Raw genomic sequence first — 24431 nt, forward strand, 5'->3', positions numbered from 1 at the left:
GTGCCTTATAATCCTTTGTTTGATATTTTTAATTCCCCTAAGGAACAAATGGAACCCGAGCCAGAGGCAAATTTGTCAGAAGTGCTAATTCCCCAGAACTATAATCAATGCTTGAAAACCCCAGAAGTAAAACATTGGCAAGAAGCCATGTCAGAAGAAATGAAAGTGATTCAAGAAAGGGGGGTGTGGCAGTTAGTTCCCCAGCCAGTTGGTAAACCAGTACTTGGTAATAAGTGGGTCTATGACTTGAAGAGGAATGCTAAAGGGGAAATTGCCAGATTTAAAAGCAGATTGGTTGCGATGGGAAACAGGCAGGTGGCAGGAGAATCGTATTCTCAGGTTTTCTCCCCAGTTATCAATTTCTCCCTGATAAGAATGTTTTTCTCAATTCTGGTAATATTCCTGGGTTGGAGCCATTTTCAATTAGACGTAAAAAACGCATATCTTTATGCTGATTTGCATGAAGAAATCTATATGCGACAACCACAGGGTTTTGTAATCCCGGGAAAAGAAGACTGGGTATGCCGTCTAAAGAAATCGCTATATGGTCTCCATCAATCGGGGAGAAATTGGTACCTGGAAATTGATAAGGTTCTCCAAGGTCTGAATTTTTTGAAATTTAAATGTAGTAACTGTGTCTATACAAGAAACAGAAATGTGTTTTTATTGATGTATGTAGATGATATAATAATTTTTGGAAAAAATGAAATCATAATTCAGGAAACAATTCAGGATTTATCAAAACATTACGATATTAAAGAATTAGGGAGAACTAAAAAATTATTGGGGGTAGAATTTGAAGAAATCAATGGGGGAATTTTTATACACCAAAATTCTTATATTAAGACAGTTTGTGAAAATTTTGAAAAGTTTCAATACCCATACTCGACCCTCCCAATAGCGAAAGGTACAATTTTGTCTTTAGGTGATTGTCCAAAAACGGACCAAGAAATAAAAGAAATGGAGAAAGTACCTTATCGCAATTTATTGGGATGTTTGTCCTATATAGCAGGGAAAACTAGACCGGATATTGCATATACAGTTAATTTATTATCTCAATTTCAAGCAAATCCGGGTAAAAGACATTGGCAGTGTTTATTAAGACTTTTAGGTTATTTAAAATATACAAATTATTATAAATTAAGTCTATCTGCAATAAATGAAATTAAAATCAATGGTTTTTCTGACTCAGACTATGCTGCAAATAGGGACGATAGGATTTCGATGGGGGGAATTATTATTTATATTGACAAAGTACCTTTTATCTGGCGAACATTTAAACAAAAGTGTGTTTCATTGTCCACCATGGAAGCTGAGTATATCTCTTTGACAGAAGCCGCAAAAGAGGTGGTGTGGTTAAAAAGAATTTTAGAAGAAACATCACATTTTGAAATATCTGGATATAAATTTAACGGGTCTGTAATTAATTGTGACAATATAGCTGCAATAGAATTTTCAAATTCCCCTATAGAAAATTCCAGAACAAAGCATATTGATGTCAGATATCATTTTTTGAGAAACTTAGTAGAGGAAAATACATTTGAATTAAAATATGTGAAAAGCGCAGAAAATCCTGCAGATACGTTTACCAAGCCTCTGACTCGGGGTACATGGAAAAAAATGTGCAAACTCATTTTTGGTAATTATGAAAATGTAAAAGTTTAATATTCAAATGTGTAAATTTTTTCAATGTTTCTCAAAAGTGTTTAAATTTTTTTAATTGTTGTGTGAAATATGTCAGTTTTCATGTCGTCTTGAAGTGTATCGTGCTGTGTAACCGAGAAGGGGGGAATTTGTTAGCATAAAATATTATTTTATTTTATTTAGTTTTTATTCTCGGTCCACAGCCGATAATTTAAAGAAAATAATTTAAAGTTAAGTGTACCTACTTTAAGCCCAGTCTGGTAAAAGTAGAACCTGTCAACTAGTTGGTGCTAACACTTCAATCGACGATTCCCCCACGCCATAATTAATGGCGACTGTTTACTGAAACCATCGGAGATTGCATGTCTCGATGTGTCGATTCAGAAAAGTTGAGTTGTCACCTGATCGACTCGAATTAATTCCACTCGTTGACCGCACGTGCTATGGAGAGGAGTACGAAGATTCGCGGTAGTGGAATATGCAAATGAGTGATGGTCGAAGTAGAAGTTAGTGTGGTGACGTCATCGAGGCATGGAATCTCATTGGTTGATAAAACATATATATTGTGGCGAGTGGCAGCGATCTCTCTCTCGTTTTTCTTCTTTCAACTATCCCCAGTGGTTGGTTCTGAACGTGAAGCCTAGTCCGGCTCACGTGTGGGGGGGTTTTTCCCCGCGATGCTAGCGGGGGTTTTTGTGGTATGTGATGTTTAATATTCCAAGTCCTGGAATTAGTGAATCCAGGTGAAGAACCTGTTGTGTTGTGTCCGGCCAATTAAAATGTCGGGGATGTGAGTTCCACGTGTCTACCTGTGATGTTCACCGATCTACGAATTGTGTAATGGTGCTTTTCATTCGGACATTCCTGAAGTGTGATTCGGCGGACCTTTTGTGAGTTTTCTACCTGATCCTTCGGAGTGGCAAGTGACTGCATCGACATCTTGGTGACATTTTTCTTTATATTTTGGAACCACTTTTGTTATGATATTTTGGGGGTGTATTTTATGGGGATGTTATTCTAGTCATATTTAATAAATGTATTTTTCTGAAACATGTTTTTTGCTTGTCTCCAACTTGACATTACACGGCCAGTTAATGTTGGCTTAGTTTAAATATCTTAACTTCTGGATTTTAAACTTAACTTTAATTTATGCCAACATATGTATGTGCGTATGTATGCCGCATAACTCAAGAATGGTGTGTCCTAGAAAGTTGAAATCTGGTACGTAGACTCCTAGTAGGGTCTAGTTGTGCACCTCCCTTTTTGGTTGCATTCGGGTGTTTCTAAGGGGTTTTTTCCCCCTTTTTTGGGGGAAATCATTGTTAATTTCGATGTAAACTCAAGTGGTGTTACAATTTGGCGATGTATGGCCAGTCTTTTGGTCGCCAAGTTTTGTTGCCAACTTGGCGACAAATTTGATGATTTTTTTTTAAAATCTGGTTTCAATTCGGCCACTGTTGGTGATATTTAGAGAGTAACTATTGAATCACATTAAAATTGCCAATAATGGGAAAATAACATTACATTGGAATAAAAGGAAGTCATGTGAGGCACACATCAGCTCGTTTTTTTCTGTTCTCATCAGTACTGTGGAATAATTTTGAAGCATCCTAATATTTAGGCGAGTCTTTTGTTTTAATTTAAGATCTTCGGTACTCTGGCTGAGCTACCGATGATATATTGTTACTTTTTGCACTATACATGGTCTATTGGTAATACTATATGTATATATACATTGTTGTAGCTGGTAAAAAATGTTTCAAGGAACACACATCTTTCTTTTGGTTCCCCAAAATAAACATTTGTCATGGCTGACAGATGTTTATTTTGAAGTCCAAAGAAGTCAGTTTTGACAACTTAGGCCAGTTTTTAGTTGAAAAACAGACGTGTACTTAAAAAAACAACTTCGTTTTGAAACCAGTTTACAGTAAATTGGCTGTAACTAATTTAATTCTTAATAAATGAATGGTCTTTTTTCTAATTGTATTCTGAATTGCTTTAAAAAAAATTAGTTCTGTATTTACTTCAACATTTGCTTTATAATATATCGAGAAATGCTTTTGCCTTGTTTACTTGCTAACTTGCGATGCATTCTGAAATGTGTGAGGCTCCTTCTAGAGTGTGCTGCTCCCACCCATGGAGGAAGAAAGAGCATAATTGTGCTTATATGAACATTCTACATCTGACACAAAATTTAATTTTTTTTTGATTAATGTTTCATGGGCATATTTTCTTACTTTTAGATAATTTTAGTTATTTTTCCTTCAAAGCATATTACTTGTCTAATGAAACATTTTGAATGCATGTACGTGATAATGTCATGCAAAGCGATCACTTGCAACTTTTTAAAATCAACAAAGTCGTTCAAATGAGCGAGTTGAATAAACTGTCCTCTGATGAATGGATCATTAAAAAAAAACGACATTGCCCACCTCTAGTACTAAACATATTTCACAGTAATTGTAACTCTAATTTATTGTAGTAATTCATCGAACTTCTTTTTTTTTTTTTTGGATTAATGATTCTTGCTGGAAAGTTAATGATATGACAGTTGGGGAGAAAGACAATCAAACATCTTTCAAGCACATTGTCAAACATTTGATTGCAAAAATATAAGTAAAGGCTAACCTCTTGTTGGGCAAGAAAATCACGCATGACATAAGAGTTCCATATAAATCTTGAATCAGCCTTAAAAGAAAAGAAATATGTATAATATTCAGTCACTATTCAAAAAAAGCATTTATAAATTGCAAATAGAGCATTTTGAATAATAAAGCAATCAAATTAATAAATAGTTCAACTAAGATAAATAAACACCTTTGTGCCAAAACGTAAAATTTAAATTAACAACGTCAAAAAGCATAAATTGCAGAATAATGCATACACGTGTTTTGGTGTTACAAGGAACGCCTATTTGAATGCAAAAGAAATGTCTTTTCGCTCATTTCTTTTGCATTGAAAAGGCGTTCCTTGTAACGCCAAAACACATGTATGCTATGCATTAATCTGCAATTTGTGCTTTTTGATGTTGTTATAGTTCAACTGTTGATAAAATGTCAAAAATAATTTCAATCAGTTTTAAATTAATTCAAACTGGATACAATTTCCCCCCATTTAGACGAAATTACACGACCAGATGCATTCACTTAATAACGTCTGGCATTTCAAGATAAATTTTTAAAAATCTTTTTGATAATACAGGGATAGAAGCACATGCATGAGAGATATATATGGCACTCAAGGGGGAAAAAGCAACAAATATATATGATTGAATACCATTAATTGAATTATTAATAAAAATGAAAAAATAGAAGCATATTTTAATACAGAAGAAAAATTCTGTACTGAAAGAACAATTATGTTCTTTAAGATGAACAAAATTGCTTTTTTTTTTAATATAATTTTTCTTTAGTGGGGGGAAAAAACCCTAAAAGTGAATAAAAAACACAACAATGTGATGCAATTTTGAAAAGTCGCCGATTTTAGGCAGTTATATGCATTAATGTCAAAAGAAGCAAAAATATAATTCAAGCATTTAATTTGAGCTCGAATTATTAAGCTTGTTTCTAGCATGAGCCACAATATCCATAAAGTATTATTATTCAAATGCAACAGAACAATTCCATCGAAATGCATTCAGTAGTTTTGGAATCCATCATTTTCTTTCAGTCAAGTAGGACAGTTCTCAGTATACACAAAAATTTATACACGACTTTACTCCAATTGTAAATAGTTTCTGATAGCATTACTTTCAAAAGTTTTTTCACCTGAATGTCAGCTGAGCTTTCTTGACCATTGAAATAACCTGTTTAAGTTGATGGCAGTTTAATGCTTTCTTTTCATCCTTTATGCTAGGTGTAAAACATTGTGGCTTGAACCGACTTGAGCATTTTATTTATCAAATGAATGTGTATTTCCTTTAAAAACAGTTTGAAGATACAGTACAATCTCCTTCATCTGGATTAAGTGAGACCAAAAACAATCCTGACAGTCAAAAATTCAGACAATATGAAAATTTAGCAAAACAAATCAATAAATATACTGATTTATCATTTATTACAGTAAAAAACCATGTTTCGTAAAAAATAAAAAGAATAATGCTGCCTTGTCTAGGGGTCAGAGAAGTCTGACTACGATAGGGAGGTCCCGGGTTCGAATCCCGCCTCGGGCATGAATGTTCTTTCCCTCCCCTGTCCTTGTCCTTTCCGTGCGTGAATGTGTAGTTATGCTGTAATTGGGGGGTCCTTATGGCATGAGTGTACTGCGAAAGTTGCAATTCACACCAAATTACGGTACAATTGGAAACGAGAAGCAGCACACCCTAAAATTGACAGCTTAGCTGGCACAAGAGAAAAAGACACTAGAAATCAAAAATAAACAATAATAATTCTTTACATCACTTTTTAATGAATAATTAGTCCATTGGCATTTGTTTCAAATGCTTGTGACATTTAAATGAAGCAACAGTCACCAAAACGTCTTATCATTAACAGATTGAGATAAAAAGTGAATGCTTGGCATACTTATAGCTTAGCTCTTGCTATCACATATTTAAAGTATTATTTATGTAAATAAAATTTTTAAAAAGGCTACAAATTTTATCCAGAGATCCAGATCAACGAGGGCCAGATAAATGAGGTTCTACAGTATCTCTCTATAATGCAGAGGTCATCAACCTGGGTTCTACAGAACCCCTGTGTTCCCTGAAACATTAATAGGTGTTCTGCAGGTAATCACTATTTGCTTAGACAAAGCATCAAGATTTTGATAAAATTTTAATTTCTATACAAGATTGAGTTCCTATTGTTAGTTTGCTAGTAAAAATAAATACTAATATTTTATGTGGACAAAATTTTAATCTTGAATTTCATAAAAGTCATGCACTTCAAATACATTAATCTGTCGCATGTTTTTTATTCACAGAATATATTTAAAAAATAAAAGAAGCTACCATACCATTTATAACATGTCAGTATTGTTATAAGATAAAGCTACTATGGGGTCATTCCATGTCAAGTGATCCAAAATTTGGGAAATTTTTTCCCTCACCCTTTTGTATTTCTTTGAAATTTGGCTCATCGATTGTACCCTTCGAGGTAATCAAAAGTCCAAATTTTTAGATTTTTATATCTATTATTTTTTTATTTATGACACTTTGATTTTTCGAAAAACCCTCTTTTTTTCATGGATGTTTGAACATAAAATGGACGATAACTCAACACCAAATATAGATAGGAAGATTTGGTAAAAAGCGTTTTAAAGTACATTAGTTGCTGTTTAATTGGATATGCAACATGACTAATTTCATAAAATTTTGAATTTTTGAAAAATGAAATTTAAATTTTAAATTTAAATTTCTCAGAAAAGGTATAATGAATTTTTTTTTAAAAATTCTCAAAAAATTGTGTGTATTTTATCTTTATTTGTGCAAAGTTTCAAGTTGGGATCTCAATGGGATCATATTTTTATGAATTTTTAAATAAAATTTGACTTATGAAATAATGACATTTTTCAGATTCTAACTAGTTAAATATGGGGTTTTCTTACTGGGGATGGTCTAGTAAGTAGTAATTGATCATGATTATGCTTGAAATCAGCTGACATGAATTTGTAGATTGGTAAGCCCCCCCCCCCACCACTTTTATTTATTTTTTTTTTCAAAATATTTCGAAAATTAAAATTAAATAAATAAATAAATAAATAAATAAAAAAAAAATAGTAAACTTATTAAAAGTTGTTAAATAATCTTCTTTAAAGCAAGAAAAAGCCCCCTCCCCCCAGCACAACCACTTTTTTTTTTTTTTCAAAACTATTTTCAAAACGCAAAAAATAAATAAGTTAATAAAATAAAACAAAATGAATAGAAAGCATATAAAAAGCTGGTAAATGTTCTTCTTTAAAGCAAGACCGAAGTACATTCCCCCCCCCCCACCTACACATACGATTAACACTATAATAGTATCACGCCTCACCTGACGCTTTTTTTTTCTGACCAAGTGTTTCTTTTTCAATCCGAACTTCACAAAATGTACTTGATTAATTCACTATCTGATAAGGAAAGTTATGATTCATTTCATCCCCTACCCCTGCGCCAACTTTCAATTTTGGAGGGAGGAAAAAAATAGTTTGTTCCAAGATCATAGCAAAATAGGAGTGTTTCCCCCCCATTTTATTTCATTCTTTTCACACTAAACTAAAAATCAATCTAAATATCAGATCATATGTCTGTCCGCATAAAACTAAACGTCTTTCCACACATTTAGAGTGCAGCTGTTTTTTTCTTTGCTTTAATGCTAGCTGCTTTAATTTCAGTTGTAAAAGAAAGCATATATGTATCTCCGCATAAAACTGTCTTTCTACTACGTTTGGAGTGCGGCGGTCTTCTTTTCTTTAATGCTAGTTTTCTTTTTAGTTTCAGTTGTAAAGGAGAGCACTGCAGCGAGATCTATTTATGCATATATTAAAAGCAGTTATAGATCAAACAAATTTTGCTAGTTTGAGCATAACCTTCCATGTTGTTAAGCTTCATTCCAGATTGCTCTTCCTCCTCCCTTTCCCCCTCCCCTTATCGTCCCACTTTTCGAAAGGAAAAAAAAGCTGCAAATGAGTGATTCTATTTGTCTGTTAAAGTTTGTCTGACTTTTAGTTTTTATGACCCCCCCCCCACCCCATTTATAAGCCTTAGTCACTGCTGGTGTTTAGCAGCGTGCATCCCAGTTTATTATGATTATAACTCTTACGTGCCAGCTTTTTTTTTAAATACAGTTTTGAAAAAAAAAAAAAAAAAAAGATAAAAAGTGGTTGTGTGGCAGGGGGGGTGGGGTACCAATCTACAAATTCATGTCAGCTCATTTCAAGCATAGTCATGATCAATTACTACTTACTAGACCATCCTTAGTAAGAGAACCCTATATTTAACTAGTTAGAATCTGAAAAATGTCATTATTTCATAAGTCAAATTTTATTTAAAAATGCATAAAAATATGATCCCATTGAGATCCCAACTTGAAACTTTGCACAAATAAAGATAAAATGCACACAAATTTTTGAGAATTTTTTAAAAAAAATTCATTATACCTTTTCTGAAAAATTTAAATTTAAAAATTAAATTTCATTTTTTAAAAATTAAAAATTTTCTGAAAGTAGTCATGTTGCATATCCAATTAAACAGCAACTAATGTACTTTAAAATGCTTTTTACCAAATCATTCTATCTATATTTGGTGCTGAGTTATCGTCCATTTTATGTTCAAACATCCATGAAAAAAAGAGGGTTTTTCAAAAAATCAAAGTGTCATAAATAAAAAAATAATAGAGATAAAAATCTAAAAATTTGGACTTTTGATTACCTCGAAGGGTACAATCGATGAACCAAATTTCAAAGAAATACAAAAAGGTGAGGGAAAAAACTTTAGATCACTTGATATGGAATGACCCAATAATAATTTCATAAGTTTGAGTAGGATAAAGGGGGAGAAACAGTAACTTCAAGGGGCATCGTAGTCAAAGTGTAAAAGGTTGACAACTCCTGCTTAAATGCATTGAATATTAGTTGTTGATGATGCAATAACTTTTCATTAGTGAGCAATAGTAATCAAGTAAGGAGTTTCTTTTAAAAACTGATGACAACAGCATGTAATTTTCCTTTCTTTTTTTTTTTTTTGAAACATTCTGCTGATGAGGGGGGGGGGGGGGAACTATAAAAATAAATTTATTTCTTTCAAATAATAGTTAAACAATCTTTTCAAACATGGATATAAATTCAAACATTACTATAAATGTTACTGTCTTTTTCCTCTTTGAATGCACATAAATAAAACCATTTAAGTTATAGGATAACGGCATCAGTAACAGATAGCCGTAAGTTTGGATTAAAATAATAAGAACTTTAGGCGGGGAAAACTGACATTGCTGTGATCCATGAATACAGTGCAACCATCTAGAATTTTATCAAAATGAATTTTATGAGCCAGTTATTATTTACGAGCCAGTGGTGGATGGTTATGAACAGCCACCACGAGGTCTGCCGGTATTCCATGTTCACTTGAATTTAATAAGGTTTTAGATCTAAAAAATAAAGAACTTTTACACATTTTGAAGAGAAAAGAGGAATTCTGTTCTTTCCTCATCCTATCTGTTACTGGGGGTCAAACCTTTTTTTCGAAATTAAGCAAATAAAAATAGAATTAACTCATTCATTCTCGCCTATTAGTGAGAGCAGTTTTTGTTGGTTTTCGGTGCAATTTGCATCATAGAGTATAGGGTAACGGCACCAGTAACAGACAAGTGTCTAGTAAGAGGCAGTCATAAGTATGGATTTAATTATTAAGAATTTCAGGCGGGTAAAACTGATGTTGCTGTGGCTCATGAATACGGTGCAGACATCTAGTGTTATCAGAGTGAATTTTATGAGCTAGTTGGTATTGACAAGGCAATGGTGGAAAGTTATGAACAGACACCACAAGGTCAGCTGGTGTTTCATGTTCATTTGAATTAAATAAGGCTTTAGTTCTAAAAATAAAGAACTTTTGCACATTTTGAAGAGGGGCCGTGTTAGCCCGATCGGTAGAATGTCGGATTCGGGGCCGGTGGGTCCTGAGTTCGAACCTCAGTGGTCGAAGACCCACCGTCGTCATTAAAGGGGACTGGGCGACGTTAAATATGCTCGTGGTCTCAATGTCCTCCAAGTGAAACGATACCTCTGGGGGTGCTAGCACCAGGTAGCTATTAGCTCCTGGTCTAGTTCTAAATTCTCATTAACTGTTCGATCCGGTGATGGTGCTGCCATCTATCGGTATAAAAAATAATGGAGGCAAGGCACTTAGTATGCAGTCCTCAACATAAATACAGTTGTAGTCAGTTGTGACTCGGAAATCGGAAATCATTTTGAAGAAAAAAGTGGAATTCTGTCTAGTACTTATCCTTTCCTCATACTATCTGTTGCCGGGTATCATCAGATTTTTCGGTGTCTCTTACTGGGGACCGGACCCTTTTTTGAAATTGAGCAAATAAAAGTAGAATTAACTCATTCAGAGGATCCAGAAGCAGCCAAACGTTAGATGAGATGTAGTTTCATGAGATAAAAATAATTTTAAAAGTCTAAATACATTAAAAGGCTCAGAACATTGAGTTAACCTGCGAGCAATGTCTTAAGCTGGTGTCGTTACCCTATACTGTCTGACCACGGATTGTATGGAAAGACAAACATCCGTTTCACAGTCGGAAATGGATGAATCTATTATTTTTTACCGATTCAGCTTTTGCAGAAGCAGTCTCATTCAAATGAGCGGAATACACACATCAAATTTTTACCTTTCCCCCTTATTCACATAGATTCGTCTTATCTGGACATTTGAAAATTCCATGCAATCCATGGTTGGACAGTACTGTGTTTGAAGCAGAGATAAAGTTAGAAAACTCTGTAGCAGTGAAACAATTTTAAGATTTTTGAAAATATAATTTAAAAGTGACTCTACTAGTCTTTCAAACAGAATATTTATGCATTTATTAAGTATCATTGTTGAAATATAGAGCATTTTTTTTACAAAAGTAATGGTCATAGAATTAAGATTTGGTAACACAGTTGCGAAGAACGGTGACCAAATAGTTCATTTGAAGAGCATAAATTTTAAGTTAAACTAAAAAAACTAAACTTTCAAATCACAACAACGATTATAAAAACAATTAAATCTTCTATATATATAAAAATGAATGTTTGTCTGTATGTCATCCATGAACTCAAAAACTACCCGGCAGATTTGGCTGAAACTTTCACCGTTTGTTATTTTTGGTACTGGGAATGTTTATAGACCAGTTCGAAAAAAATCCGATCGATAGTTCCTTTTTTATTCCAATTTAAGTCACAATCTATTGGATAAATGCGAATAAAATTATCGGCTGCAGAAATTAATTCGTGTGAAAGATCTCATTGATAAGAAGTTAGCTGTTGCCATTTTTCTTGAGTTTGAACAAATAAATTCTTTCTTTATTGTTTTATGGCTTTTCATGCAACGGGGGGATTTAAAACTTTTTCTATTTGATATTTTTAGCGATTGATTGATCTTGCAAACTGCGTGATTACAAAATTTGAGTATAGTCACGGATTCACTTGATACCTGGACCGATTATTATGAAAATTGCTATATATATGTATTTTTCCACGGAGAAGGTGCATAATATGCTCATTGAAGCCACTCGCCACCAGGTGGCACTGCAGGGTAGCAACTTCTGCCCCGTTCAACCGATTGTCATGAAAATCAGTATAATGATGTATTTTTTTGTTGGCGTAGCAACGCACGTCGGGTACAGCTAGTTCTGCAATAAAATTAAATATGCAAGTCAAATATTTTTGATACTTACTCTTTGAAACAAAGGCATTTGTAAGAAATCTGGACTTGTGTTGTGCAACCTTTGCAAAGTATGACTTAAGTCATAGGTGTAGGAGAAATAAAAATATGGAGTCTTCAACACAGACTGCACCATTGAAAGATATGACTTATTATACTGTGACTGAAATATAAATAGATAGATGAGTGATAATTAGCATAAAAGAAATTGATACAAAAATATTTTTTCTTAGTAAAGAGGTAGTTTGTCCTTTATACATCATTTTGAAAAATACATGAGTTTCAAAATTTAACGATAAAAAAGCAATTTTCTCTTTCCATTTGAATCTTACCTGTTCATCAGTTAGATGTAGCATTGTCCGTGCATATGGAATTACATCTGTGTCCTCTATCCTCCAAATAGCTTGGCCACATACATCGCCCACAATAGATTTTTTGGTTATTACAATTAAATAAGGACCTATAGGAAATCAAGATAAAATGAAATCTGGCATACTAGTAGTATACATACTAGTAATTAATTCTTAAAACAATTTAAATTTAATTTTCATATTTTTGCTTTTTTGTTGCCTAAATTGTACTTCAGCTTTATAGTATAGGATGCCTGCTTATTTGATTTTAGCTGAATTTCCAACTGAAAAGGACGGCAAATTCCATTCCATATTGTTAGTGTGGAATTCGAAACATGTTTCTTCACATATCTTAGAAACTTCTTTTTGCAGTTACTACCTTTTACGTTACCATGGCAGACCCAAAGTAGAATAGTTTACGATGTTCTGTAACGTAAAATCATCTGACCAAAATTGATCTGCAAGTAATTCAAGCATTGTACGTATAAAAAAAAAAAAAAAAAAAAAAAAAAAAAAAAAAAAAAACGTGATGGTTTCCACAAATTGGGTGCCAAAAATCAAAATCATTTCACATAGGAGTTTTTTTTTTAATTAACTAGACTGTTGCTATTTATTTCTGTGAAAATGAAATATTTCCGGAAACATCACAGCTTTCAACCAAATGACAAGTTGAAGAGCACAGAATTTGGAAAATTAGTTGATCATGAAAACTATAAAATCAAAAAAACTTTAACAAGGTGTCGAACCTAAACCGATTGAGATTCTCCAAAAATAGTTTATATATTTTCTAAAATGCATAGAAAAAGCAAAGATATAAAATTTTATAAAAATCCAAACCTAGGTGTCATACTTTTTTTTTTGTTAATTTTACATGGCATGAAGGAGCAATTAAAATAATGTTAAAAATAAAGAAATTACTAAAATAATAAATAAAATGGGTCGAGTTTGGATTGCATATAATAAAACACTTCAAAACTTTCTAAATAATTGAAATATTTTCTGGATGCAAAGATACTGAAATCTCAAACAATACACACAATTTCCGGCGATGGACGTGTTTCAATGTTGGCATGTTTCCAAAACATATGAGTATGTTGGAAATTGCAGTGGAAGAAGATCGATTAGGAAAGTCCTACAAAAGACTTATCAAATTCAACACGGTGATTTTTCCGCCAAATTATAGTAATTTGCGATAATTTTAGATTTTCTTCTAATTTTAAGAAATCTGCAGAATTTCTGCAAAATTCTCTCTTGAATTGGAAAATATTTGTAGAAAATCTGCAGTATCTACATATTTTCTGCACCGCAGTTTCTGCAGATGTTTTTCACTGCGGTTTCTGCAGAAATTTCACTGAAATTTGCAGAATTTCTGCAGAAATTGTGTCAGTTTTCCTCTTGCATTTAAACAGAATTGCTCTGAGATGTACGTCGCAAATTTAGTAGTGTTCTGCTTTGGGGCATGGCAGTACAGCATGAAACTACTCTTTATACAGCACTAGTTGTACAAAAAATCAACAATGTTCACACAAATTTTTAATGAAAATAGCAGGCACGGTTTTTGGAACTGTTTGAGAATCATGCAATATAGTTTGCACATTATTTAAATCTTCTTTAAAAAAAGCAAAAAATCCAAGACCAATTTGTTCAACAAACAAGGTTCTTAATTGTTCTTAATTCAAGTCCTTATTTACATCGCTTAAATTTAGCAGACTTTTGGTTTTTCAAAAATTTGCAAAGTCACTGAAGAAGAAAATGAAGCCACTGAAGAAGCTCTGAAAGTTACATCTGACCAAGCCTGAGAAATTTGGAAAAAATTCAGTTTTATTTCTTCACAAAGTAATGTGTTAAATTACTTTTTTAAATGTTAGTTTAGTTATTACAACTTCTTATTGCTTGCAGTTTCCAATTCACTCTTTCAGTTTATTAAGAAAAATTTAATAAAAACAGGACCAGCTGGTCATAAAGGAGCTGTAGTGTGCTTCTGATAAGGTGAGCTATGACCTTGACAATATTTACCTTTTTTTTTGGGGGGGGGGGTAACAGGGAAGGTTAATTGGCATTTTGTAGCAGTTTTACAAAAGTACTCCAACTCAAACCCTTATCAATAACACATCACTTTTTCACTGAACTCCAAAAAAAAAAGAGGTAAAATATTGTCAAGGTCACAGCCTGACTTACCGGAGCTGTACTATAGTGCCAATAAATAATAAACATACCTCCAATTAAATGAATTGTTCCTATTATGCCACATATTGATTGACTTGTTGCACTAGGCGCGATTTGTCCTTGGTTATCTGAAAAAAAAAACGTGATACAATTATTATTATTACATATTAAATGCTGAATTCAAAAATTACTTTTATTGCATCAAAATGTTCACTTACGCTGTAAACTGATTTCTCGAGATGATCTGTCAATGATTAGGAGCTCATCAAAGGCACCAACTGGTTCAATAAGGAATTTTTCTGGAGTAATATACCTGAAGCAACAAAACAATATATAATTATTTCTAACATTTTAAATTCCCCCTTCCACCTTTGTTTCTATGTGTGTTTATAATAAACTTCTTCTCAAAATTCTATTATTTGTTCAATGACAATGAAATTTCAACCTGTGGTTGGAAGTACAAGTAGCGAGGCTACTGTAGTAGCTACATCTTTTAGTAGTTTGTAGCAGGGTTCGTACTAGATTCTAGAAATAAAATGAAGGAATTCTGGAGGAGTTTTGAAGGAGTAAAATGAGATTTTGAAGGAGTACCTTTGGGTTGTTCTTAAATGATGTCACATTTTTTTCAACATATTCGATTGACTTCATCCTTTGTCACAAAGTGTCACATTTCACCTTACTCCTCTCCTTGTCAGATGCCAAATTTCTCATAAATATATTGTCATAATAAATGCATGATGTCACTTTTTATCACCTTCTCACTTCCCCTTGTCACAATTTTATAAACCCGTCTTCCCCTCAAGGCATGATATCACTTGTGGATGACCCTTTTTACATTGTCAAAACTGCAATTTACAAACAATTGTTCTTTTAACACAACCACATCTACTTATGTATTTTTAAATAGTAAAATAATAATTAGATAAACTGACTTTTGCTGCTGAGAGTGGTGGAAGGAAAAGTAATAGTCATAAAACTACATTTACTTCACTTATGAAATGTCTTAGCCACATAATATTTTCACTGTCAACTTTTATGACTTTCATAATCAATTTGTAAATCACATCTTTATGAAAAAAATAAATATACAGAATTACTATTACATTAAAATCTCCCGTATAACATCGCCCTTGTGACAAAATTAAGTTATTGATAGAAGTATTTTAAATTACTTTCACAGAGGAAGATTATGTAGTCTTGAACTAAAAAAGAAGGAGTTTTGAAGGAGTTAAAAGAAAAATGAAGGAGTTTGAAGGGCCCTTCAAAAAAATTAACTAATTGAAGAAGTATTGGAGGAGTTTTGAAGAAGCGTACAAACCCTGTTGTAGTGTAGTATACTACTTTTCAAAAAAAGTAATATAGCGAGTAGTTCAATACAAAAAAATAGTTTGTAGCCATTTCTGGAAAATACTTTAAAATAAGTTTCAAAAAAAAAAAAAAAGAAGAAGAAGAAGAAAGAAACAAAGTTTCAAACGAATTTGACTGGTACAAGTCTTATACAAGTACAACTTGCACCAGTCAGATTCAGAGGAATCTGAAAAATACGAGCTGACCTCAGATTGATGCCATACGTTCTATCTGTTTGACGCCATTAGTTTGTTTGGCATCAAAATTTTCACACTTCCCCAATATTCACCTTGAATAAAGCATGGCTTAGAAAGAAAAGAATGAGCGATGATTGCCAATGTAGTACTGCATATCATGAGGGCCCATATGGAGGAGAATGGGCAAGTGAAGACTCAAGCCCACCCCCATCACTTTAGAAATTAGAACTTCCTTGCTTTTAGTAATTTTTCTTCGCAAAAATGTAAAAAACATTTCTTCTCCAGTCATTAATGAATAAGTTATTAAAAATGTCAAATTTTAATAATTCTAATATGTTCTGAAATCAGTTTCCAAGTGAAAATATCCTGCAAAACCACATGGAAAATATCTGAGCCCCCCCCCCCCTTAAAACTTTGCATTAATTAATTGAATTTACCAGACCATACTTCATGTCAATTTGCAACTCTTTTTTTTTTTAAACAATGAATAACAAGGTTCTTGAATGCCTTCCAACATTTTGTCTTGAAAACATTTTTTTAAAAAAGTCAGGTTTGCCCTGTGAATAAAAACCATATTTATATTGCAGTAAAAGGAGATAATGCTACTCTGAAAGCTTTAATACAAATTTTAAGAAAAGCATTGTTCATACCATGACCAACGATGAATTTCCAATTGAAGGGTTACCTACATCTTAGCATGAAATAAGTGAAAAACAAGTATAATTCACATTCTAATTACCTCGGTACATTGGAACAGATTTTATCTGATGCAGAAAAAACAGGGGTTTTCATAAATATTTTATTCTAATTTTAGAGAAAATTTCTTTTGTCCTCACATTAGAGGATTGATGCAAAAATGTTGATTACAATTAAAATATACTAATAATTAACAGTTAATTAATTTGATAATATAATATTGCATTGCCATCAGGTCAGAGTTCACCTTCCAAATTTCAAAAGAATTAAATCACAGGAAGTGGGTGTAATTGAGTTGCAAGATTTGAACAAGATATATAAATGTACAGAGATAGTGAGCTAATAGTAGGAATTGAATAAGGTTAAAAAAAATGAATAAATAGAAAACCCAGGAAAAACCATAAAAGACAACGTCAAAACACATTGCCTTACAAAATTTCAGTTAACTTCACTATGCACATGGCACAGTAATTGTTTCCAATTCATCTTTCAATCCAATAATCTCTGCTCTAGATTCATCACCTTAAATAAATTAAAAACTCGATTTTGAATTTTTTTCTGTTTGTTAACATTTTAATCCCAAAAAATAAGTAAAATGTAACTATGTTGAAAGATCATTTCAGAAATGTCAGCATATTTTTCTTTGAAAATTTTGAGATATAACTTTGAATAGATGTTTTACATACAAGCATGGGCGTCACGGCCGGGGGGGGGGGGGGGGGTTCAAGGGGTCCGGACCCCCCCCCCCCCCCCCCAATATCTGAGGACCAGACCGCCTCAATATTTGAAAATCGGACCCCCTCCATAATTGTCAAGATGAAATTCATTATTTTGGGGAAATTATTTTTGCTTTGAAGGCTTTAAACAGTTGCATAATACATAATTTACCATGTTTAACTCATATCAAATAAAACAAAATGAACATCGAAAAAAAAGGAACTAAAAAAAAACAAAATAAGTGATGTTTACAGTGAACGGAAAGTCGGAAAGTGAACTCCAATGACAAACCATTGCTCTGCTCTCTGCGCACACTAGCTCTTCAGTGGAGGATGCTAGGAAGGGGACACCTTCTCCCGAGTGCAATACCAACCATCCATAGTCGAGTCTCCAGCGTAAATGGACACCCCCCTCCCCTTTTTATGTTTCTCGTGCTAATAAGTCAACAGAAGTCAGACGGGGATCTGAGTTTCTGCCCCTTTCTTTCTTATCTCATTTCTCGGCGCTTTCAGGTTTCTGTTTTGAGTTTTGCAGTGTTTGTTTCTCCAATTCGATTCAATTTATAGCGACCCTGATGTTACCCAAACAAAATGAGACACCAGAACTCTTTGGCGGTTTTTTGCAGCTGGCAACAACACCCTGGCCAAAGGATGCACAAAAATTTAGAAGACCATTTAGCTGGTCAAACGTTAAGTTTGGGGTAGAAAGGGAAAGGACGTGTCATGTGTTTCACATTATTCAACACGTGGCTTCAAAGTACCTTACCGAAGCGCGGTTTCTCAAATATGTTTGCGGCATCTCAAATTTGACCAAAAAAGTGTTATGTTACAGAAAAAAAGAGGATGAGTCTAAAAATTAACGTGCATTTTCAAAAGCAAATCGTAAGCCAGCAAAACGTTGAATACTGTGATGTCACTTCCGATAGACCAACGAAAAAAGAAGCGCAAGATGACCAGAAAAAAAAGACAGAAATAAAAGGACGTTCCGACAAAAAATAAAGATAATTTCATGTGGTCTTTTGGTCTCCTTGAGAGTAGGTGACCTGAAGAGCGCTTCTATTTTGGTAAAAATACTTTTTTTACATATTCGATTACGGCTATGGAGAGGTGGCTTGAAACGGGAAAATGTAGCAAACCTTCTACATCAAATGAACCTGAGCATTTGTAATCATCATCAACATCCACGGAACCATCTTCATAAAATCAAAAGACTGTGATATGTAAGTACCATTCTGTTTAGTGTAATACATTGAAGACTCGTCAGACAAAATTTTCTGGGAAAGGAAAGTTTATGAAAGTTCACGATGACCTCCTATCGAGTAGCCCCTGAATGCCTGCTAATCAGGTATGCTTTACAGTCAATATTTTGACAATATGAGTCCTATCGAAGCTAATGCTTCAACTTTCTCTTCTTTTATTTTTGAAATGTTTCATCTTTTATAAATTTTAATGGACTAAATAATACCCCTTTTAGTTATTAAAGCTTAACAGAAAATTATCCATTAATAATCCTGCTTTACTGAACAAATTGTATTAAAATAACCATTTTAAAACTTATCGTCACGTGTCAGAAAAAAGCAGTTCATTTCTATATCTCTTTCCTATCGTCCGCTGATCAGAATTCAATTATGCACCAAATGCTGTTTGTTCTCTGTGTAGGTCAGTACTTTTCAATCTGTGGGGTGTGCCTCTCAAGGCAGGCCTGTCACTTAAAGAGGATCAGGAGGGGCACTTTCCCTGTTGACTTTCAGAAATCAAAAATTAATGTATTTTATATGGGCATGGTTTTTGCTGTTTTTTGATTTTATATGCATTGAGTATATGGAGGATTCAACAAAAAAGCAAAATTTTGGGGCATTTGTTACAAAAAACCTGAAAAAATTAAGAAAATACTTTAAAAGGTTGCATTATTAAAATATGATATTATGAGAGCTTAATTATTTGTGTCTTATTTTATTTTTGTAGTTGTGTTTTTCGTAGGTTCGTGAATGTCATAACGGTGAATCATATACTTTAATTTTTTAATAAAAAATATCAAATTACCAAGAACTTAGAGCTGCAGGCTTTATCACTATGTAATATAAAAATTTAATTATACAGTTGTCGCGGCTTATATGAGTCACATTTTGTTCTAAACAGCTTTGATTCCATAAAGCGGCTGATTCAATAAAGCTGGATTTCATTTTTGATGATTTCATTCATTAAGAACGGTTAATTCAACTGTCCACTGTTTCAAAATGTTGAAAATTTGGTGCGGCTACTCTTGGTGTGCCGCCCTTCGTCGTGTAAAGTTCAAAGAAGCTTCAGTGCGCTGAGAAAGCTGAAATTGTATCTAAGGTCGACTATGACACAAAAGCGGTTGAATCATGTTGCTTTATGTTATGTTCACAAAAACATCTTGGACGAAATTGATCACAAAAAAATAGCACGGATATTCGTATCCCATGTGCAGTCTAGAAAAATGTATTTGCTGGTATTTAATTTTTTTTCTTATTGTGTAATTATGTAAATCAAGATGTACTCGTTTAAAAGTATTGTATCAAATGTAAACCCATTTCTATTTGATGTCAAGTTTTTGTCTCATATATATTATATATATTATATATATATATATATGTATATATATTATATATATATATATATATCAGGCTTGGAGTCAATTATGAGGGAATATAATCGATTACGATTATGATTACGGGCACAAAAAAAGGGGGATTACAATTACGATTACGATTATAATCCTCTGGCAAAACGTAATTACGATTACTGCAACTATCCGATTATGTAGAAAATGTAATTGATTACGATTATAACATTCCTATTATGATTTTGATTATGATTACAGACTTATATTATAATGTATACAGTGGCTCCCAAAAGTGTTCGTACACCTTGAAATTTTGTAGTAAAACCAAAATAACGCAAAACTGAATTCGAATATGAAGTCCAATTTTTTTTTCACACCTTTTCTATACCATTTTGAATAAAACCCAGTAGTGTTTTTGAAAATATTTCCAGATTTTATTTTTTAAATTTGACAAAAAACGAAGAGACAGAGAAAAAAAGCGTCACAAAAGTCATCGTACACTGAAATATTTTCGAATAAATTCACGATTAAGATTATCATATGTGGTTTTTTTATTATTTTTGCATTGTAATGACAGTGTAAAGTCATTTGCCTTTAATTTTTTGTTTATTTATTCCTAATATTCTGCTTATTATTTTTAAATGGCAGGTATGCGTAGAAAACAACAAACACGATTCGAAATTTGATTTTTTTTCCCTCACAGTAGACATGAATTGGTTTCAAATGTCTCTAAATTAGTTAATTTATAACATTCTATAGTAAAGTGCTTGATAAAATGATTTAAAGACAAGAATCGGATCGAAAACAAGGTAAGAAAAGGTCAAATGGCAAAGCGTGATCGGATGCTTACAGTTAAAAAGATTATGAAAAATGCACATTTGAGTGCTGAAAAAGTTTCTGCAGAATTGAATGAAACAGTTTATGTTTACTTTTCACCTAAAACTGTTCGCCAAGTTCTCTGATTAGCTAGATTAAAAGGGACCTCTTCACGCAGAAATTTTCTTGTCCGTACAAAAAACAGTAAACTTACACTTTCCGTCTTAAAATCAATAAAAAATAAGCTTAAAACGTTTTGGAACAACGTCTTACTCATAGATAAAAATAAATTCAATATTTTGGGTGAAATTGTTGTACATCTGTCTATAGAAGAAAAAATGAGGAATTTAATCTTCAGAACTTAGTTGGATCAGTTATTCAGGACGGTGAAGGTGTTCTTGTGTGAGGGTGCATAACTGCATCAGGACTTGGAAACTTAGAATTTTGAGAAGAAATAATGAATCATGTTGTTCATTTAATTATTCTAAAAAACAATTTTAAATTATTAGCCCAAAATTTGGTGATCGGAAACAACTTTGTTTTTTATCAAGATAATGATAAAAAGGACACGTTTGCATTTGGTGCCTCAAAAATTGTCCTTAAACTTAGAAATATCTCCTCAATCGCCAGATTTAAACTTAATGGAACATATTTGGAGATATCTGGCGGCTAGATTACGAAAATACACCATTGAAACGAAAAGCGAACTAGAAACAGTAAGACTCGAAGAGCGGCTGAACACTTACTCAGAAATTGCATAAAAAACGAAAGAAAAAACAATGAAATCTATTTCCAGATGTTTAAAAGCTGTAGTTGATACTGCATAATATTCTACTAAATAATAATTTTGTAAAAAGTTACATTATTTACTAATTTTTTGACATTTTTTCAAAGTGTACGAAGACTTTTGTGAGATAAAATTTCCGACACTTTTTGGTTTTCGATTTTTAAAAAATTAAGTTATAATGTTTTATTAAAAATTTTCGTGTAGTTTTGTTAAAAATAGATCATAGATCTTATAATAAAATACCTAATCCGAAATATTAATTCTAACCAATGCATGGAGCTTATTCCATTGAAAGTCGTAGGTGTACGAACACTTTTGGGAGCCACTGTATATATTACTCATTTGCATCAACAACGTAATTGTTGAAAATTATCATTTTTGATTTAATATTAAAGAGATAATTGCAACTACCGTGTAATATTAACTTGAAGACTTGATTTTGTATTATTGCGCTGTAGCAGGAAAAGAGCAATATATGAAAGATAAAAAAAAATCTAGAAAATTCATCCAATCAGCATACATTACACAGTGCTATAATGATTGTACAGGTATAGGCACACTCTTATTCAAATGTATACACAGTGCATATTGTTTTAGGCTCAGCTCAGCTGTTAAATATTATTTTGCCGTTGCAGTAGTTCTGCCTTAGCCCTGGCTTAAGGGCGATAACTTACTGCTAAACTGCTCAACATTTTAGAGTTTATAATTTCTGAACATTTTGTGGCATATTTCACATTTGTGTGGTATTCTGAATTATTTAATATATTATCAGTAAATTTTTTATGCAGCTATTTAAAACAAAAAGAACCTTGTATGGTCCTTTATGCAGAAAAACTGCAATGTAATAAAATACGTAGAAAGCGTAAATAAAAGATACGGAACTAAACAATTGAAAATTTAAAAAGGAAAAAGGAATTAAATGCATTTTCGAGTGTAATTAATGCTTCAAAGTGATCTGTTTTTTTTTCTTTCTTTGAGAAGTGAAAAAAATTCCAGCAATGCTAAACAATCGTTGAACTGGAGCAGATGACGCAGAAATTAAAAAAAATACTTAGGTAGTATTATTTTTACAAATGGATATATATGAGCATTAAACGCCAACAACTCTACAGAATCAATTTTATGATCATTTGATAAGATATTTGATATTTGCATATGCTTTAATTTCATTCTTGAATCTATCACTTACTAAAGAAATTGCACTTTCACAAGTGCTAAAAGGTTTCAACTTAACATTCATAAAAAATAAGATTGGTCATAACATGTTTTGCTATGATTTCCACTTTTTAGTCAAACAGCTTTTTTTTGCATAAATGAGTATTTTATAATAATACTTTTACATCACAGTTTTAATGCAGAAGTGAAGTGCAGTTTTTCTCACTTTAAAAATGTGGCATAAAAAGATAATTTAAATTCAAAATTTGTGTTAATTCCTTGATACAATTAAATGTAAGCAAATATTATAAAATCTATCCATGCAAACTTTAAACTTTCATACATTTTCATTAATTAGGGATAATATCAGTTGTAAACATATAAACATACATTTAAGAAGAAACTATGCTAGAAATTATTTTGAAAACATTCAAAAAAAAATCTTACTCATCAGGGTTTAAATTAGATGTCATGTAGCAAAAAATAAATGCAATGTGTGTAAAGGCAAGAGTGTTTAAAGCATCACAGAAACACAAATGTGAATTCGGTTTTCTTTTGACAAAATCTTTTTCAGTCATTCACTACTTTCTCATGAAAGTAGAAAAAACCCATAAGCTTTTTGTTGCGCAAAGCTAAGTACTTTTGATATCATTGTACTTTTTCTGCTAAAATAAGATTTTAAGGCGACAATGTGCTTTGCTTGATTGCCTAACATTGACAGATGAAAGGGAAACTGATGAATGACCAATTGTAAAGATTTGGGAAGATGTTCCCATGAAGCTTCCTGTAAAGGCGCCCACAGGGTACTAATTGTACTAAACACTTAAGAGAGGGCTCGATTTATGACTCTCGTTTGCAAACAGGGACGAGTGGGGACGAGCACTGAATAGTCCTTTAAAGAAGGAAGTCATTTTCTATGTTACTATTGAACTATGTTATCTTTTCATACATTAATAAAAGGGCGGCTTAAATTTTTTCACTTTTGAAAGTCAAGATTACACGATTACAAGGAGGAAATTACGGATTATTTTACTTAGATTACAGTTACAATTACGCATGAGAATCCTGATTTTGATTTTGATTACGATTGCGGGAGTATCCCATCAGCAGATTACGATTACAGAAAAACGTAATCGGCGATGACAGCAATCCTGATATATATATTAGGGTGGTCCTTATTTATATGGGAAATTTTTTTTTTCGGAATTCATTAAGTGACGTCCCCTAGTTTTGTGACACTGTAATAAAAAGTAACGTGTGCAAAATTTGAACTCGATCGGTCAATAATAACACGTGCCCCTAGGCCGTTGAACTTTAACACTTTTGATAATTTTCTCACAAATCTTCGAGTTTTTACTTCAGACCCAGTACATCGTTTTTCCTAGGTTTGCAAAATATTTTTACATTGAGGTAGCACTAAAATTAATCTTTTTTAATTACTTTATATCATCTAAAGATTTTACGTTGAGTAAGAATGAAATAATGCTTTAGAAACGTTCATTAATCGTACGCTTTTCTCAGTGTATCTCGATAGTGTGTATTTTTTTCCGATAGTCTTGGACGGTCTAAAATCAATTCTTTTTGTGACTCAGATTTGGTAAATTAGTTGCGAAATTCTTCGATTA

General features: G+C 32.6%; 1 protein-coding gene across 1 annotated transcript in view; it reads right to left on the reverse strand.

The window, feature by feature from the left end:
• The window catches only part of LOC129225565 (phosphatidylinositol-3-phosphatase SAC1-like), a 69785-nt gene that overhangs the window by 40138 nt on the left and 5216 nt on the right, over positions 1-24431 (reverse strand). Inside the window, exons 2-6 of the mRNA XM_054860010.1 lie at positions 14724-14818; positions 14556-14633; positions 12322-12449; positions 12003-12152; positions 4273-4332 (exon numbers count right to left, since the gene is read on the reverse strand). Of these exons, the coding sequence (XP_054715985.1) occupies positions 4273-4332; positions 12003-12152; positions 12322-12449; positions 14556-14633; positions 14724-14818 (511 nt within the window). The remainder of the gene's footprint in view (positions 1-4272; positions 4333-12002; positions 12153-12321; positions 12450-14555; positions 14634-14723; positions 14819-24431) is intronic.

The sequence above is a fragment of the Uloborus diversus genome, chromosome 7, assembly GCF_026930045.1.
Source record: "Uloborus diversus isolate 005 chromosome 7, Udiv.v.3.1, whole genome shotgun sequence".
Classification (NCBI taxonomy): Eukaryota; Metazoa; Arthropoda; class Arachnida; order Araneae; family Uloboridae; genus Uloborus; species Uloborus diversus.